The 17818-nt window shown below is 41.5% G+C and overlaps 1 protein-coding gene across 6 annotated transcripts in view; it reads right to left on the bottom strand.

Moving 5' to 3' along the window:
- The window catches only part of LOC127070946 (visual system homeobox 2-like), a 40439-nt gene that overhangs the window by 17548 nt on the left and 5073 nt on the right, over positions 1-17818 (bottom strand). For 4 of the 6 annotated variants that reach the window (XM_051009585.1, XM_051009586.1, XM_051009590.1 and 1 more), the window contains one exon: positions 13231-13272. The exons of the other annotated variants lie outside the window; for them this stretch is intronic. In XM_051009585.1, the coding sequence (XP_050865542.1) occupies positions 13231-13272 (42 nt within the window). The remainder of the gene's footprint in view (positions 1-13230; positions 13273-17818) is intronic. 6 annotated transcript variants of the gene reach the window in all.

Here is a 17818-nt window from a genome sequence, read left to right as displayed (position 1 = left end):
TAGACTATTTGGAAAGTAATTTAACGCTATCGTCTTTAGCCGATATAGATAGATGTATCAGCTATTCGTTCTCCACTTTCAAATATACCTCGTTCGTTAATAAAACTTTTCACAACAAATCCCGGCGCAATTTTAATCGGATTAACAGTGGGATATTCTGCTAACACGTATCGTATTACACCTTGGCGAATAGAATAAAATTCAAGAGAGAGAATTCGATCGAGTAGTTGGAAGAAGGAATATATCCAACGTGAGGGTTTATCTTTTAGATATTTCTGTGTTTTTTCAACCATGAAGGCATGAAATTTGGAATTCGCCAATTAAGAGAGATCGCACTGGTAGAGATAGATGAGAAACACGTATGTGTCTTGCAAACGCGATAATTTTTCTATGTACAAAGAAGTTTGCGGTAGGCGTACAGCAGCAGCAGAGCAAACGACGGCCTGGATCCGCGAGCCGAAAATAATTATCAATTATACATTAATTTCGAATTAACGAGCGAAAAGCGGCTCACCGTGTACAATGAACTGCGAGCCCTTTTCCCCGAGGCTAACTCTCGTTACCTACCACCAGCAGCTAACTCGGCTATTGCTTGCTTGTTTGCTGCTACTGCTGCTACTGCTACTGCTGTTAGTGCCACGGCGGCTGTTGCGCTTCTCTTGCTACAGCCTGTGATGAAGCGTTGTTGCTGCCGTTCCTACTGCCCGCCCACGCTACTCTAGGCTAATTAACTATTAATTACGGCCTTGATACAGGTTATACGTGTTCCTCGACTAATTGGACTCCGAAAGCGTAGACTGGCGTCGCTGACGTCAGTCTAACATGTCGACAAGCATAAGTATGATGCTCGTATAGGATTGAGACCTTCCAGTGATCAGTAATTTTCTACTTTCTTTTATTAATTTCACTCGTAAGGAAGATAGTCGTTCGCGATCAGGACTTAGGATAAAAAATATACATATATAAAAAAGGAACAGTCTGAAGAGTGACAAAAAGAAGAGGAGAGAAGAAAAAAGTAAATATGTATGTACTTGGAATACACTGAATTCCGTCGAGCTCCAACTTGGTGCGATCTATTGTTTTCACGGGCTCTAAAGAGGCCTCTCTACGCCCTCCCATCCCACCCCCGCTTTTCTCCACGTAAACCTTTTTTTTCTTTTTTTGTTTCTCGTACCTCCAAAGTACGCTTATTTGTGGCGGGCAATCGAATCAATCGTTTTACTAGTCAATCCGACGTTGTTGTCTCGAAAGTTTATAAGTTTTTTTAAGTTTATCCTCAAATAAATCATCTATTATCGATTCACTTAATATTCATTCATAAATCCAGGTCCATCGAAAATATGTTCAGTTAATAAGTTATAAATGACTACTAAACGTAAGCTGCGTTCTTTCTTTCTCTTTCTGATAAGAAAGATGAAAAATAAGTGTCAACTCGACGAGCATCGTCGAAGAAGAGGGGTTTCGAAAATAAAGAGAAAGGAGTAAAAGGTGGCGAGTCGACCAGTTGGAAAAGAGTCGACGAGAAAAGGAAGGATTTACTGAATTTTAGCGAAACGTCGGTCTCTCGACGAGGAGCAGACTTTATAGAACTCGGGGAGAGAGCAAGGCTCTCGAAAGACCCTATCTCTCTCTCTCTCTCTCTCTCTCGCTCCAACAGGAAAACACTGGTAGTTTCACCACTAAATATATTCTCGCGACGTGTACGAATACGCGTAGGTTATACGTCGTTGTGTGAAAAAAGACAGAACAAGAAAAGAGAGAGAGAAAGAGAGGGTAGGAGAGAGAGAGAGCGAGAGAGCACATTGGTACATCCCGTAGTGGTGGAGAAGGGTGGAAAGATGGGTGGTGCGGAGGGGGTTGCAGTGCTTAAGCGAGGGTGTGCGTCGTGCTGTCACGCTACACACGGGGTAGTTGCCATCGGTGCGCCGGTGGCGGGCCGGTTACCAAGCAACCGACTATGAAGGAGCCTGGATAGCCAATGGCGGCCCTCAAAATACCCCCTTCGTCTAACACGGCTTGTTTTCCGTGCTTAAGAGCGAGACAGAAGGAGCTTTTGCTTTAGTAGCTGTTAAGGCCTTAAGTCCGTGCCTTTGCGACGGACTGCGACCGAGAAGCAAAACTCTTGCTGTGTGTACGTGTGTCTATGTGTACGCGCGTATGCGTGCATGCGTATATGCGTGTATGTGTTGTAGGAGATCTATCTTCATTCCTATTTTCCTTATTTCTATTCGATAATTCGTAATTATTCTATTATCCTATTTCGTTGGATTATTCACGTTTGGAGAAATTAAACGGAGAAGCTTTGTTCTATTTTCGGAAATTGTCATTTAAAAGGGGAAGAAAGGATAAAGTTTGTACGAAGCAAATGAAAGGAGATGAAAAGTGTTAGTCATGTTAAGAGGGTAGTTCTGGGAATGGTTGTAACAGTAGTAGTAGTAATAGTAGTGGCAGTGGTGGTGGTGGTGGTGCTGCTGGTCTTGGTGGTGGTGGTCGCAACATCGTTGCGTTTCATATCCCATGGGGTGGACCAAAGGTAGCACGTAGCACACCCCTGGGACATCTTCCGCCGTCACTTGTCCGTATTAAGGCCGGGTACTAATCTCGAAATTTAATTTGAAAATCTTTTCACGACACAGTCCGATTCCGTCTGTGTTACCTCCACCATCACTACCACCCTCTCGCTATTTCAACGCTTAGAAAAAGAAGGAGAGAATTAAAGAGAAGTGTACGCGAACAAGACGTTTTAAATCGGGAATTAACCCCCGAACAGCCCCTTTGTATCGTGGTAATTGAAAATTCGTATTGGATTAGACTCTTGCCGTTCTTATTTTACTTTCTATCATTCGTCGTTATTTTTCTATGTTTGCGATTTATCTTTCTTTCTCGATTAATCATGTTTTCTTTCCTATAATAATACAGATTTATTTGTTGTTAATATTTTGTTCATTTCTCTCTCGTTCTCTCTCTCTCTTTCTCTCCCTCTATTTTTCATTTCATCTCGTATTTCATATTCTTGTTATTTTCTCATTGTACTCTTTCATTGTCTTTTTTTTCATACAGCTTTTTTCTTTACTTTTCTCTTACTTTTATTTTATTTTTCTCTCTCCCTCTCTACTTTTCAAATCCTTCAAATTTATTTGTTTGGAAAAATATTCGAAAAGACCCTCGAAATTCATTTGGTATCGTTACTACTTCGTCGATCTACCCTTCTTTCTCTCTCTCTCTCTCTCTCTCTCTCTCTCTCTCCTTTTCTCTCTCATTCGAATTTACGCGATTTCGCGAATTTTCCAGCATCGCGACAATTTTACGTACGATTTCGCTCGTTATTCGCTTGGCAGCTTACTCTCGTCCGTAGATCGCGTTCGAAAATAAGCCACTTTGAGTGAATCGATTCGATGTACCAATGAGAATCGCATAATAATTCGAACCGAATGATATAATCGGTTTTCCATTTTTTCGGTGATGCTTTTTGATATAAAGGGTTAAGAAAGAGAGAAAAAGAGAGAATGAAAAAGAACCCTTGCTTCGAACGAAATAACATTATTCGTTGATTCGACGCGCTAGTCTCGAATTTAGTCACGCCTCCCTGTCACCCCTTTCATCGATCGTACACAAGCTTTTCCTTCCTAAATGGAAATTATACTCAGTTTTAACCCCCTAAAGTGTACGATATAATTTTTGAAAAATAATTTACTGTTAAATATAACTATTTTACTTGGTAATAAGTAAATATTAAAGCAGAAATATAATTAAAATATTTCGTGTATCTATATATAAAATAGTATTAATTATTAACGTTATAATTCTGCAAACGTATAGACACACATTTTTTGTAAAAAAAAAGAAAAAAAAGAGGAAAAGAAAATTATCCATCGATAATGGTATTCATTTTTTCAACTCGATCGATTTCAGAGAAGCAAAAAAACATGCTGAAGAGGTAATCATTTATCGAGCATGAGTAGATGAGAGTAACACGAACGTTTACATAGTCGGTAGGGGCGAATGAAGCGTGTCCGAGCGAAGTGGAGGCCTCGAACGTGTCCCTTGGGATGTTTCGCTAGATTAAAGACCCCTCCGTTTTCGATAGTTTCGCTTGAGCATGCAACATCGTGTAAAACACTTGTAACATGGACCAACCAACCGACCGACAGACCGACAGACCGACAGACCGACCGACCGATCGACCGACCGACCGTTAGAGGCTTAGGGTGCTAAGCTGCCAATGCTTTCACGGTGTTTTTGGGATCGAATTAATTTCACCGATCGGATCTTCGATTCTCTCGAGAATTCGACTTACGTGCGAACTCGAACGAGCCCCGGAGTATACGCATCGATTCTAATTCCGACGCGTTCGAGACTTGGAGAGCTTTGAAATGGTGAGACGATCGATGATGAAAATACATATGTATGTATGTATATACATATGTACGTACGTACGTAGTTACGTATGTATGATGTATGTATATATGTATATATGTATGTATGTGGAAGAAGAAGAAGGATAATAGAGAAGAGAGAGAGAGAGAGAGAGATGTCGTTGGTAGTTTCGCTTCTTGGAAGCTCGTAAGCCCTTTTCTCTTCTCGTTTCTATTTTTTGCTTTCGTTTCTTTCTCTCTCTCTCCACCTTCACCTCCTTCTCCTCCTCTTCTTCTTTTTCTTTTGCAAACTTCACACCTCGCGAGCTCGTGAACGTGTTTTCACGCGCGAGCCTTGGTCCATTCTCCATACTAGAAATCTGAGACCCAAGAACGGTGTGAATATTATGATGGTCAGGCATTGAGGTGCCACTGAAGAACAAAGACGAAAGTGTTGATTGCCCGAAAACAAGACTCTTCTCTTCTTTCTATTTAAGACTTTGTTCCATCGAGTCTTCCTCAAGTAGAATATTCAAGGACGACGTTTAGGTTTTGGCCATCCATCGTCAGGGTTCCGAGGGCTTGATACTATTTATCGACAAGCTATAATTTGATCGATCGATGCTTGTAAAAGCGTTTAGAGCCGAGCAAAATGCTATTATCGCTTGTGAAGATAGATGAGAGATAGGAAAGTTTAATCTCTCTCTCTCTCTCTATCTATCTCTTTTGCTTTGTCCTCGTTTGTCGATACTTATTTCGTAAATTCGAACGAAACAATCCGTTGTAAATTCCGATGAATTTAATGAGAATCGAAACTGTAATTCTTTTTTCTTGTAATTTTTTACCGAACTTTCTCGTTAACAAGATACTGATATCGTTGCTAAAAAAAATCATTAAAAAAGCGTTGAAAGGATATAGAATTAAAAAATTCGATATATATATACATACATACATATATATATATATATATATATATATATATATATATATATATAAAATTATTTTCGTGATAATGGAACAATCGAAAACATTTTTAGAAAAGATTGAGAAGAATAAATTTCGTCCACACATTGTGATAATTATGAGCTTAACCGAGAAAATTCGAGGGTAGAAAGGTAGTCGGTTTTTAGCGAATCGTCTGTCGGAAAACGAGAGAGATGAGTTTCGTTCTACTCTTTCTCTCTCTCTCTCTCTCTCTCTCTCTCTTTCATCTCTGTCTGCCGCCTTACGGGAGCCTCCGACATACATAAATTCGTTTCCAGTGTGCCAGAGCCACGATGCGTACTCCAGCGGCAACCCTTATGTAATATGCTGCCGTTGGAAATACAGGCAGTAGGAGTAGGAGGAGATGGTGGAAAGGGGGAGGGGATGTTGGAAAGAGGGACGACTGAGAGAAGAGAAGAGAAGAGAAGAGAAGAGAAGAGAAGAGAAGAGAAGAGAGTACGCAACTACCCCTTTCGACTGGGCAGTACCGGCATAAGTCAGGAATTCCTGGCACGCGGTATATTGCGCGGGGGTGGAAGCGTGGCGGTTATAAGCTATAGTCCCTGGCATGGCATGGCATGCACAGCCATTTACTTCATTATGTCATTAAGCTTAATGGCCTGGCCCTAACACGACTCTAGGCTATAGCCACTTCTAGAGTCCGTCCCCATTAACCGCTGTCTCTCTCTCTCTCTCACTCACTCACTCACTCACTCACTCACTCACTCACGTATTCACACACGTGTATATGATCGTTCCTTTTACTGGCCACCTCCAAAGTAGGAGGTGAATGTGATGTAGTAAACTCGAAGATATAAGATTTAGAACATGATTGATATATCTTGATAATTCTTTTAGAATCAATCCTTTTCACGTAGATATATCTATATACGACAAACGTGGAGATAAGATTTAGATAATGTTGGGTGTATCTTGAAAGAAATTCGATCTATTTAAATTCAATCTTTGTATCAATGAAAAAAGCGAGATAGATAGATGGATAGATAGAGAAATAAGTAAAAAATCGGTGGTGGAGTGTATATCCACTCGTAATTATTGGCAAATATTGGAGAACTAACTGTAAGAGAGTAATATACGTTGGGAATATCGGCTTCCCTTAGCGACGATCGACGTAATTTTCGATAATTCTACGGGCGGCTTTTCCGGGTAGAAAGGCAAGCCGATAGCACTTTTAATGAAGTTACCGTCGCGTTGGTAAGCGTAGTTACCGCTACATTCCGTTCCTATTAATTCCTCTCTCGCACCTTTTATCTCTTCCTACCACCCTCGCTTCTCCTCGGAGGTTGTTGGAGGATGAGAGAGATGGAAGGGAGCAATAGAGAGAGGGATAGAGAGAAAGAGAGAGAGATGTACGTTGCGACCTATCCTTAACGCCGAGTTACAACGAGCATCGACTTTACGCCGATGGTCGCTAAAATTGCTCGCACTGTCGTCGAAAATTTACGATGTTCATAAAGGCCGCTGTACGATCGCTTACACCACCACTGGCTAAAGCTTTTACACCCCCTCTAAACCCCCTTCATCCCCCATCCCTACCCCATATCCACCCTTTTCTATCCTCTCTTTTTCTCTTCCTCTCTAGCTATCTTCATCTCCTCTTCGCAAATCTCCGCTTGATGGAGACGCAAGGGCTGCAAGCTCTCTCTCTCTCTCTGTCTCTCTCTCTCTCGCTCTTTCCACTGGCCGAGGATGTAATAATTGAATTGGACGAAGCTATTGTGTTCTACGACTTCTGGAAAAGCGCGAAAATTTGCGGCGTCTGCGGTTGTGCCGCAGTAATAAGCCGAGCACGCTGGATCGCACGCGCTAATTGCTGTTAAAATATGAAACGTGCCAAGCGACTAATTAGCGTCACTCTGAGGATAGAACGTGTCGCTCTTTCTACACTGAGTGGACTCTCTCTCTCTCTCATTCTCATTTTTCTTTTTTCCGATCGATGTGCTACATGATTTCCGATCCTCTTTATACGGATTCACGTTTACGTGAAAAACTTGACGTCTACGTATTAACGATCGGGTCGATAATGTTAGGTATATACTTATAATTTAGTGAGAGAGAGAGAGAGAGAAAGAGACAAATGACGAAGTAGAGATATAAATTAGTCTTTGGCCGTTTGAAATAGACCAGTTAAATATCGAGAATTAAATGAAAATCGAATTGCGATTGTCCACGAATGGTTGCTCTCGTAATTCGTCGTCGTTGGCAAATGTGTGTTAGTTCGGACGATTCGATTTAATTCGATTATATACATATATACATACGTATACATGTACACATAGTCAATGGAATTTATTCGATGATAATCGTATAACATCGGACGTCATTTTGATACGATTTATGAAAGAGAGTGTGCGTGTATGAGAGACGGAGAAAGAGAGAGAGAGAGAGAGAAGGACGCGGCGTGTGGATCGAAAATTTCGATGTCTCTTTCATTCGGAAGAAAACGGATGTCGAAGAAGCACGTGGAACGTTTCAGGAAGGTGCTGACTGTCGACTGTTTTCGAAGTAACTTTATATTTCTAGTATGCCGAGACGTATGTACTTTGCTCTTTGGCGCCAGACAAAGTTACGTTCACACGTGTCGTTCTAAATATAAACGTCGACTCCACCCGCGTATTTTCTCTCTTTCTCTTTCTCTCTTTTTTTTATCGACATACTTTTCGAGAAAAAAATCTAGAACGAGTCTCGCGAATTTCTCTTCTCAAAGAACATTCGATCTCCAGTAGGATTAACTCGTCCTTATTTCGGGCCTTCCTGACATTCTCTCTCTCTCTCTCTCTCTCTCTTTCTCTTTCTCTTTCTCTTTAACCGACTAGAAGTCCCTTTTTCCTCCCGCTCGGCTTCTTCCGCTCAATGGAACGCGCCCATCGTGGAAAATCGCAGCGTTGAAAAGGTGTGAATCTCCGGCACTCAAGAAAGGTTGACAATGGGCATGGTAGCGTGTCTCACAATGAGCCTCGAACCCACAATGTAAGCACTGTATCCGTACGAAGGGCACACTGATCTCTCTTTCTCTCTTTCTCTTTCTCTTTTTCATTCTGGCTCGTCTTTTTCACTCCTTCTTCGATCTTCTCGCGACGAAGTGAAGTCGAGAATGGTTGGATCCGTTGGTTGGAGCATTCTCAGCCGCTGTAACGTTTATCCTTGTATCGCTTTAAAGCTTGGAGACCGGTGAAATCTAAAACTACTGCTAGAATAAGAAGGCCCTCTTGAAAGAAATCATCATCGTTGTCGTTGTCGTCGTCGCACCTTCGCCGACATTCACCATCACCACTACTACACTAACACACCACGCCCATCCGTGTCAAAATATTTCCACGAGAATACGTGTATAGGCCGGCCCCCTTTTTTTTATACTTCTCCTCTCGTTTCGTCGAGAGCCCATCTTCCCTCTTACTCGTACGTTACTCGCGCAAACTACCGGACTATTGCTTATGAAAGGGGTTAAAGTTGTGAGTGAGTACGCTCGCGCACAACTCTCTCTCTCTCTCTCTCTCTCTCGCTCGTTTATGCAAACGTCAGAGTATGCGTAGGACTCCGTAAGCGAATCATTGTCCATTGTATTAACGACCGTCGCAGGATATGGCGTCCTACCATTCGAGTCTTTTGTCAAGACCAGCTGAGCCAAAATGGCCTCCAGTTCGTGACGTCATGATTTCACGTGCTCCACGCAAGCCAACGCTACGTATGTATGTACTTAAGTACCACATAGGTACAGTGTACATACGTATACGTATAGGTATAGTACATTGATCCTGTTTCCTGCGAAACGTTGAAATGTTGAGGAATCAATACGAGAGAATATGTATACGCGTGACTATCGATTAGTTTTCTCTTTTATCTCCCTCTTCAAACTTGGTTACTATCGATTCGAGTTGCTAAGTACTTACTACTTAGGAATTCGAAGATTATGAGAATTCACTCGGGAAGTATGGAAGTCTAAGCATGCACGAAAACAAAGCTTCCTAGGCTTCCGTAAAGCTCTCTTGACATCTTAAGACGAAAGGAAACTTTCTTTCTTTCTTTCTTCGTTTCTTCGTGTAAGGCAAACGAAAAGAAATATTTTTTCTCCGGTCGTATCTTAAAAAGCAGTATTTTTTCTTTTTATTTTTTCTTTCTTCCTCCTTCTCCCTCTCTTTCTTTTTCTTTTTCTTTTTCTTTTTCTTTTTCTTTTTCTTTTTAAGCCTAAACGAAGCACGAATACGGTCGCAACGAAACGCGTCGTTCGTTACCAGCCAACGAAGTACGCGGTCGACCCTTTTTAAATATTATAACCATTATTTAATTCTTAATATTCTTCTTAGCCTCCAGGGCAAACGTCTTAAGAATAAAATCTGCGCTCGGTGAGAAACGCTCGGCCTATTATTTCTTCGGCATTACGCTAAAGGAATTCGCGTAGGTGGTGCCGGGACTAAAGAATTGAAATAATGTAATAATCCTTGATAATTAGAAATAATTTCTATGTAGGTAACGTGAAAGAAACGAGAAACAATTTTCGAGATATGAAATTAAATAAGAGAGAGAAAAAGGGACAGAGAGAGAGAGAAAGAAAGAAAGAAAGTAGCACAACGAGTTTAACGATCGACACGGTATACGTATATCGATTGTTCTTTAAATTTCTTCAAAAATATTATTAGACAAGTGTTTATCGCGTAGGATTGTCCAGAATTTAACTATGCTCAGTCTCAGTGGGGTAAACGCGTCTGAGTGAAATCGATTAAAAAATTTTACTTCTCTTCAATTTTCTTTTTCCATCGAGTAACACGTAGTCGTATTTATTTTTTCATTTTCTATGTATCAATCGATAGGAATAATAATTAATCGAAGTACTCGCGTGATTCTCAATTAGAGATAATTGACCTAATAATGTATTTCTTCTTATAATAACGAGCATTAGAAAATAATTGAATGACGTTAAGCGTAAAAAGAACCTACGTGACTACTGATAATAAAATTAGTAATAAAGAGTCGAGTCTCCTTAATGGCGTTAATTAAGATAAAAATCGAATAGAGCCTAGGCAAGATCGAGATTCGCATAGATAAAAAAATAAGGAGGAGAGAAGAAGAAGAAAAAATAACGGTCTCATAGAAATGACTTGGGTGTCCCGCGGTATGTTTTTTGATCGCGACTCGTTCCCCGCGTTTACCCTCCATCTCGAGTGAATCGCCCTGGCGACAGCCAGTAGTACAGGTCCGTGCAAACAAACTGCTGCTCCAGGCGCTGACTGTTACTAATTAAGGGTGGTTTCAGTACGCGTGTTAATTCTTAATTAATATCTTTGTCGCCTCCTCCGGCGTAGCAGCTCTTGGCTCCCCTTGCCCACCCCCTTTAACCTTCTCTTTCTCTCTCTCTCTCTCTCTATCTATCTATCTCTCTCTCGTACGAGCGAACTCGCTCGCACGCTCTCTCTATTTATATCTCTCCTTTCACCTCTCGAACGACACCCTCGTCTCGTCCATCCACTTCTCCTCTTCTGGAGTCTCTCGAATGAAAGGAGCTGTATGGGAACACACGCGCATCTCGAGTCACCGCCGGTTACAATCGCTCGCTAGAGAAGGAAGGAAGGAAGGCAAGAGAAGTGGGAAGGAAGGAGATCGAAGAATATAAGAAGAGGAGAGTAGCGAGGAGCAGAGGACAGAAGAGGAGAGGAGAGGAAAAGAGAGGAGGATGAGAGAGAAAGAGAAGAGGCATTTACGAGAATCGCCTTTCCCAAATCCCTCGTAAATCGGCAACACCTCTTTCAATTTTCTTTCACTTCCTTAAAAGAAAGTTTCAATCCTTTCGTGAACTAAAAAAAAAAGGAGATAGAGAGATTCCCGTACGTACATATTCATACTTATATTTTTAGGTATAGTTCGAGTTTGATTAGGAGTGCGCATGGTCTCTTTGATTTTGAGCCCTTACGATCAAATTTTCTCCAATGGTACAACCATCAAACGAATCTAGCAATCAAGCTATGGGGTCTTCTTCATTTTTTATCGCAAAGTAATGCTTTCTCTCTCTCTCTCTCTTTTCTTCGAGACCATGATTTTAGTCAGCCTGGACTACGATTTTAAACCTTTTATAGAAAGCGGCTTTTCTACTCTTTTCTTCGTTCTTTCCTTCGTAACTCTCCCCTCTTCTTTCTTCTCAGGCTACCGTCTTACGCGTTTCTTTTCAACCAAGAGAGCAAGTTTCCAACGAGCGAGGAAATCGATACCGAAAGCAACGAAGATGATTGGATCGGACGTCGCACTTTTTCTTTTTCTTCTTCTTCTTTATTCGAGACTTCTCCTTCCTTGGACGCGTGGCGAACGTAATATCTGTCGATTCTCGATATTACCAAAGTAGGTAGCTTGATAGATAGAAAAAGATCCGAAGAGGGAGAGCTTGCAAGTTTTCTTCTTAGCGATGTTTCCCTCGTTTCCAATTTTCCCAGACGTCTTTACAGAGTACCGCTATCGTCCTAGCCTCAGGCAAAAGGGGTAGGTTGGCTGCTAGGTTGAAGAAGAAGAAGACGAAGAAGAAGAAGAAGGAGAAGGAGTAGAAGAAGGAGCTTTTCCTTTACTCTGAAAATCCTTCGGTATTTTTCTTTGCCAACAAATTGGACTATTACGTTCGCAAAGGCGCTGTTACCTTGCGAAAACCGTCAGCCGTATTTTCTCTCTTTCTGTCTCTCTCTCCTAACCCCCCCTCTTTCTCTCTCTTTCTCTCTCTCTCTTACCCGTCGCTACATTTCGTGCAGTTCGTACCTGAGCTCTCAAAGTACCGCACAGTTGTTAAAACAAGCAATTCTGACGGAAAGCTCGTTACCGTTCCATCGCTTTCCCTTCACCCTACCTCCCTCCATTCCAAGTCCTTCGATCCTACCAGAGGAAGAGCTTTGTGTTCGTCGATAGAAATATATCTGCTACTTTTCTCTCTCTCTCTCTCTCCCCCCCTCTATTTTCCCTCGAACTTGATTAAGGTTCGTTACTTCGAGAAAGCAGTCAAGACAAAAGTAAAGAAACTAAAAAGGAATTATTTTCATTTTGGTCTTATGCAACAACAACAACAACAACAACAGTAAAAAGAAAAAATACAACAATCTTAGTTATAGCTAAAAAATGTCTTCTTACTTTCTTTCTCCTTTCTCTCTTTTTTTCTTCCTTTCTTTCTTTCTTTCTTTCTAATCCTAGAACGATTTCCTAGTCCGGACTCGAATTTCTTAAGAGGAAAGTCTCTCCTTACCGATTAGCGTTTCAATGTGTTTGGGCGTATCTGGGTAGTAGAAAATTTTCTAAATGTTTTGACAGGACACTCGATACGACTTTAGGAAGCAGTGAATTTTCCCTGTTATTGGAACTCTCCTATCTTTTCTTTTCTTTTTTTACGTCTTCCTTTTCTCTTTTTACTACGTTTTTCATCAAGTTTCCGCAAATTTTCTTGCTTCGTTCTCGTGCATAGAGAAAATGATGATGAAAAGAGAGGAGAAGATATTCATATTTTTTTTCCTTCGCAAAGAACTTTATAAATACGAATTGAAAAATCGATCCATATTATCGAGCTTTTATACTTGGAAGGAAGGTCATCATGGTGGTGATCATTTTCAACCTGTCGTTTCTCGTTACGAGTAGCATCGCTTTGCGGAGCAAGCAAGCTCCTGTTTAATGGCTTGGAAAAATCGGAATCATCGTGCACCCGAATACGAAATGAGAGAGTATCTTTTTCCTGACTCGTCTTTCGTGAGCATGACGTCATCCTTGGAATAAACGGAGCCATCTGTATGACAATAACGAGCAAGAGAGAATATTCGTTTTCTTTCCTTTTTACTCTTTTTTTTTTGAACTAAAAATGAATGAAAGAAAGAAAAGAAGTATAGTCTTTTTCTCACGACGATGATGATCTCACCTGGACTTGCATTCGAGAAGGTGCCTTTCGTCTGAGAGAATCCTGTAACAAAGAGAAAAAAAAAGGAAATTTTTTATCTTCTTCATTATCTTCTTCTTCTTCGTCTTCTTGCTTATTGTGTCGTATTACTCGAAAATAGAAAATATGTGTTAAAGCATTTGGGGGTTAGACTTGATTACTTCGTTACACCTCGTTAATATATTTTTAATTCGAGTAATCTCCGTGGATTTTCGCGGAGGTCGGTCTCTCTCGCTCTCTCTCTCTCTTAACGACATGGGTAGGAGGAGTTAGTCGGCTGCGATTCGATTAATTAAAACTCCGTGAAACTCCACGACACGAGGTCGCATTTCTTCGTCGAATAGTCCCCGCGAAAAGCCAAGAGTCCTGACCTTTTTTGCTTCGTCTAAATTCAATTAAAATAGGTACCGATAATGTAATGAGAGAACAGAACGTAATTTCGAGATACGTAAGGAAAAAAACGTAGGTAAACGAAAGGTAATTCCGATGAGGTTTCAAAACGTTCGTTAATTTTTTTCTCTCTTATTTCCGTGTCGTTAATTACCTAGTCCGAGAAAAGAAAAAGTTAGCCTTTTAACATCGCATCATGTTTTCGAGAAAGATTGAAAGAGAGAGGTGACCATTACGAAGTAGCACGAGCTTTCAATTCCAAAAGACGACAGAGAGAGAGAGAGAGAGAGAGAGAGAGAGAGAAGAGCTAGATACATCTACCTGTCCTTTCATTCATCTCGTCAGAGCAAAAAGAAAAAGAAAAATGACGACGAAGAAAGAGAAGAAAAGGAAGCATTCCTGCTTGAGTTAGCGAGGAGGTTAAGTCTTGCTAGTGGTATTAAGACGTTTCAGTACGGCCATTTTCTAATAAAGTCGTCTTCTTCGCGAAGTAACATCGAGGCGTGGGCTTGAAAAACAGGGGTTGAAAAAGATTCCCCCGTTTCTAAGAAAGTTAGGCCTCGTAGTCTCGGGGCAATGTTGGTGTCGGTGGTGAAACTCGTGTCGTTTCAAAACGGGGGTTTGCTGTGGTCGTATATAAGTTCGCGGGGGTGAGGAGAGAAATGGGTAGACTGCCTTGGAGAGTCGAGCTCCACCCTAAAACGACTTTAACGAGCCGTCGTCTTAAAATAGGGATGCTGAGCTTGAACCGAGTTTGCGCCGTTTGTTTGATAAATTAACCTAAAAAAGAGTATCATTATATCGGATCTGAAAAAAAAAAACAGGTCTGATGCGATACTAAACATTAATGTTTTCTTCCTTGCGTCACCAACCCTCTTCTTATCGCCCTTAACCTACGGCAAGTATCGATTACTTGAAAATTGTCGAATAGTATATCTCTCAAAACGCGTGCGTGTCGCAAAATTCTCTATAGCATTCTTTTTCCTAATATTTTTTCTTCTTCCTTTTTCTTCTCCCTCCCCTCGTGACGATCGTCGGAACCGCTCAAAATCGAGACGAAGAGAAATTTAAACCTCGATCATCGTGTCAGCTTTACTACCGGCTGGGTTGCAAGGCCCATGAGGTTTCAAATTTTTTGAAAACCACATAATACCAACGACGCTAGAAAGAGAGAGAGAGGACAGGGGCAAGTCCATTGAGAAAAATCCACTTCCTAAGTCTCGTGTTACAGGCGTGTATTTTGACAGGATCTTATTGTCGTCGCACGGCTAAGCCCTATTGACCCTATTATGGCCCTATTAGTATTATACTAGGATTTGCGGTTACTCCTTGAAAAGCTTATTCTCTCTCTTTCTCTTTTTACTTTTCTTCTTCATTCCTATTCAATACAAGAAACATACGCGTGTGCCTGATTTCCACATATATGTATATGTGTATGTATATACACACACACACACATATAATCCGAACCTTATTTTTCGTTTATTTATATAAGAAAATTGGATAGGAAAAGGAAGAAGAAAGAAGTAAAAAGTAGAGAGTAATCGTGTAGTCGTTTGTCGCGATTCGACGGAAAATTGCGAGTTCTCTTTCACCCTACAAATTAGCGACAAGGGGATGGATAGAGAAAGAAGAGCAAACGCGAACGCGGAGAAGGGAGAAGAAAATCGTTTGAGCGCGCGCGCGCGCGCGCACACATGTTGGCCCTTCCAAGAGGCTACTACCTACCTACCTTCGCTTTCCAACTTGCAAGCAGGCAAGCTCGGAATGAGCTGCTACTTAGAGAACGGCTGGAAACGTATTCAGAGGCACGCAATCAAGGTTCCTCATCGTTTTCCGTGCTTCACGCACACGCAAGAACGCGTTAGCTTCTCGCGCCTGCGTCTGAATTACATACACACATATACGCATACATATACCTATGTATGTACGTACATATATCCGTGCGTGTGTTTGTGAGGTAAGCTCGCGCACAGATGAGGTCGGCGCGTGTGTGTTCGAGGCGTGAATTCATGTATGCTCGCGAAGTACTCTTCACTGGGGACAATCGAGGTGTTGGACTGGAAATCCATACCAATTTGAGCGACTTACGCTCGTTCGCTTGAAAGCCCGCAACGACAGCATACACGGCACGTTGCATTCGCGACACGCACTCACATACTCTAGCAAAAACTCGCGCGAGGACACGAAGAATTGCCTGCGGATCCGACTATACTTGTTTGACGACCGAGATTGGATGACGAAGAAATTTTATTCCATGAGAATCATCGATCTAAGATCGGCGAGAGATTACGTTCGGATTCGTCAGGTCGTTGCTCTTGATTTATTAAGTGGTTTTAATCAATTTCGTGGGATCAACGATTATGGGAAAATAGTTGGATTTTGATCGCAACGCGTGAGAACGTTCAAATTCGATCAATGTGGTATAATTAGGTTCTAGTATCAAGCTTCGTTACGATTCAGGAGGATCTACGGTCACGCCTTGAAACGACTGACACGAACTTTTTCCAATCGACGCGATGTTAATCCATATCTCTTGGTAATTTTGAATGATCGCACGTCATTAATTCCATCGGACGCGAGATAACATTGAAATGGATAAAAATTTTGGTACGAAAGTTAGGAAATCGTCCCTGTGGAAATCGTCGGAGTTCTCGAAGTACCAGGGGATCGAGCGAAAGGGCTGCTCGAGGGATCAAGGGAGAGGTAGAGGGTGAAACTCGGCGAGTTCGCCGAGGCACGCTAATGGACATAGTTTGCTGCTAATGTCCGAGACTAATTCCCGTGTTATTTCATTAACGTCCCGCAGCTCCCCGAGGGGTTTAGCTCTCTGGCACCTACTACGTCGCTTTAACACCATCGCCATAACGCGTTCCCACTAGCACTACTACCCACGGTAGAACACTATGGCCTACCTCGTGGCCCGGACTCGACCTCGACGAACGACCTCGACGAACCTCCTCTAGGCCCTACGTCAACCCCCTTTGGACTTTGTCCTTTTACTTCACCGATGTCAAAGGGTCAAAATTTACGAGACGATTCATGAGAGTTCTTATCTATTATTTTCCTACCTATGTGAGATATGTACGTGCGCGTTCCATAAATTTTATCACGATACGCAGTTCACGTAACGTATTATTATATCCACATCTAACCCTTTATTAATTATACGTAGCAACGTCATATAAAAAATAGAGTGTATCTAAGAGACAATCGAACTGATTATTCTCCTGCGAATTCGTGTAAGTTAATTATCGACGACTTTGACATTTTTACGTCACTCGGGCGTTTCGAAAGTAGTTGATTAATGAAATATTTGATATATGAAAGTAATCCATCAATTTTTCAAAATCAGAGACAAGTTTGAGAGATAAACTTGGAGTTATCCGCAGGCAGGGTATATAATTACCAGAGAAGCTTCGATTGGAGCTTTCGCTCGTATACTCTCGGATTGATTTGTTGGAGCGCGTTACGCGATTAGGCGATTAGGCGAGAGGCTGCTTCGAACGAGGGTCAAATGATTGACACCGCGACGATAGAGCGTAATGAGAGAAAATCATTTCTGACCGAGCAGGGAAAATTTGTGGCGAATCAATCGGTGGGAAAATGGCTCTTTCCGCGTTTCGCAGTTCGATGATAAACAAGACGATATATGGATTTGATATTAGGGGAGAAACATAATTCCAGGATTTAACGGATTCAGGGATCGCTCGTTTCCTCTGTTTATCTACGATCTTTATGAAATTGTTCACTCTTCCCTTCGCAAATGTGTCTTTGATTAGAATGAATTTAATGTTGAAAGGCTTTTTCGGAAAAACGTGTTCGCGTTGCTGAAAACTGAATTTTCTCTCGTTTCTCTGTCACCTAAAAAGCCAAAGCACGCATACGAGAAAAAGAGAGAGATGGAGAGAGAGAGAGAGAGAGAAGCGCCCTCGGTAGTGTTATCCAATTATTCTAAGTTGTTAAGGCGAGTTAGGACGCTTAAGGGACTAAATTAAGACATTCCGCGCGACAAATCTCCCAAGAATCTCAATTAACTTCTCCGAGGGCGGCGGTGCTTTAATTAACTGTTTAATTTCGTTTAATTTGCATTCGCGATTGCATAAGCCTCCTACCGGAATATCGATTCCGATAGTTATCTCTTTCTTTCTCTTATCGTAATCGATATATCTCTACTTTG

This window comes from Vespula vulgaris, chromosome 19, assembly GCF_905475345.1.
Source record: "Vespula vulgaris chromosome 19, iyVesVulg1.1, whole genome shotgun sequence".
NCBI lineage: Eukaryota > Metazoa > Arthropoda > Insecta > Hymenoptera > Vespidae > Vespula > Vespula vulgaris.
Note: the sequence above shows the minus strand (reverse complement) of the source record. Positions and strands in the feature narration are given on the sequence as shown.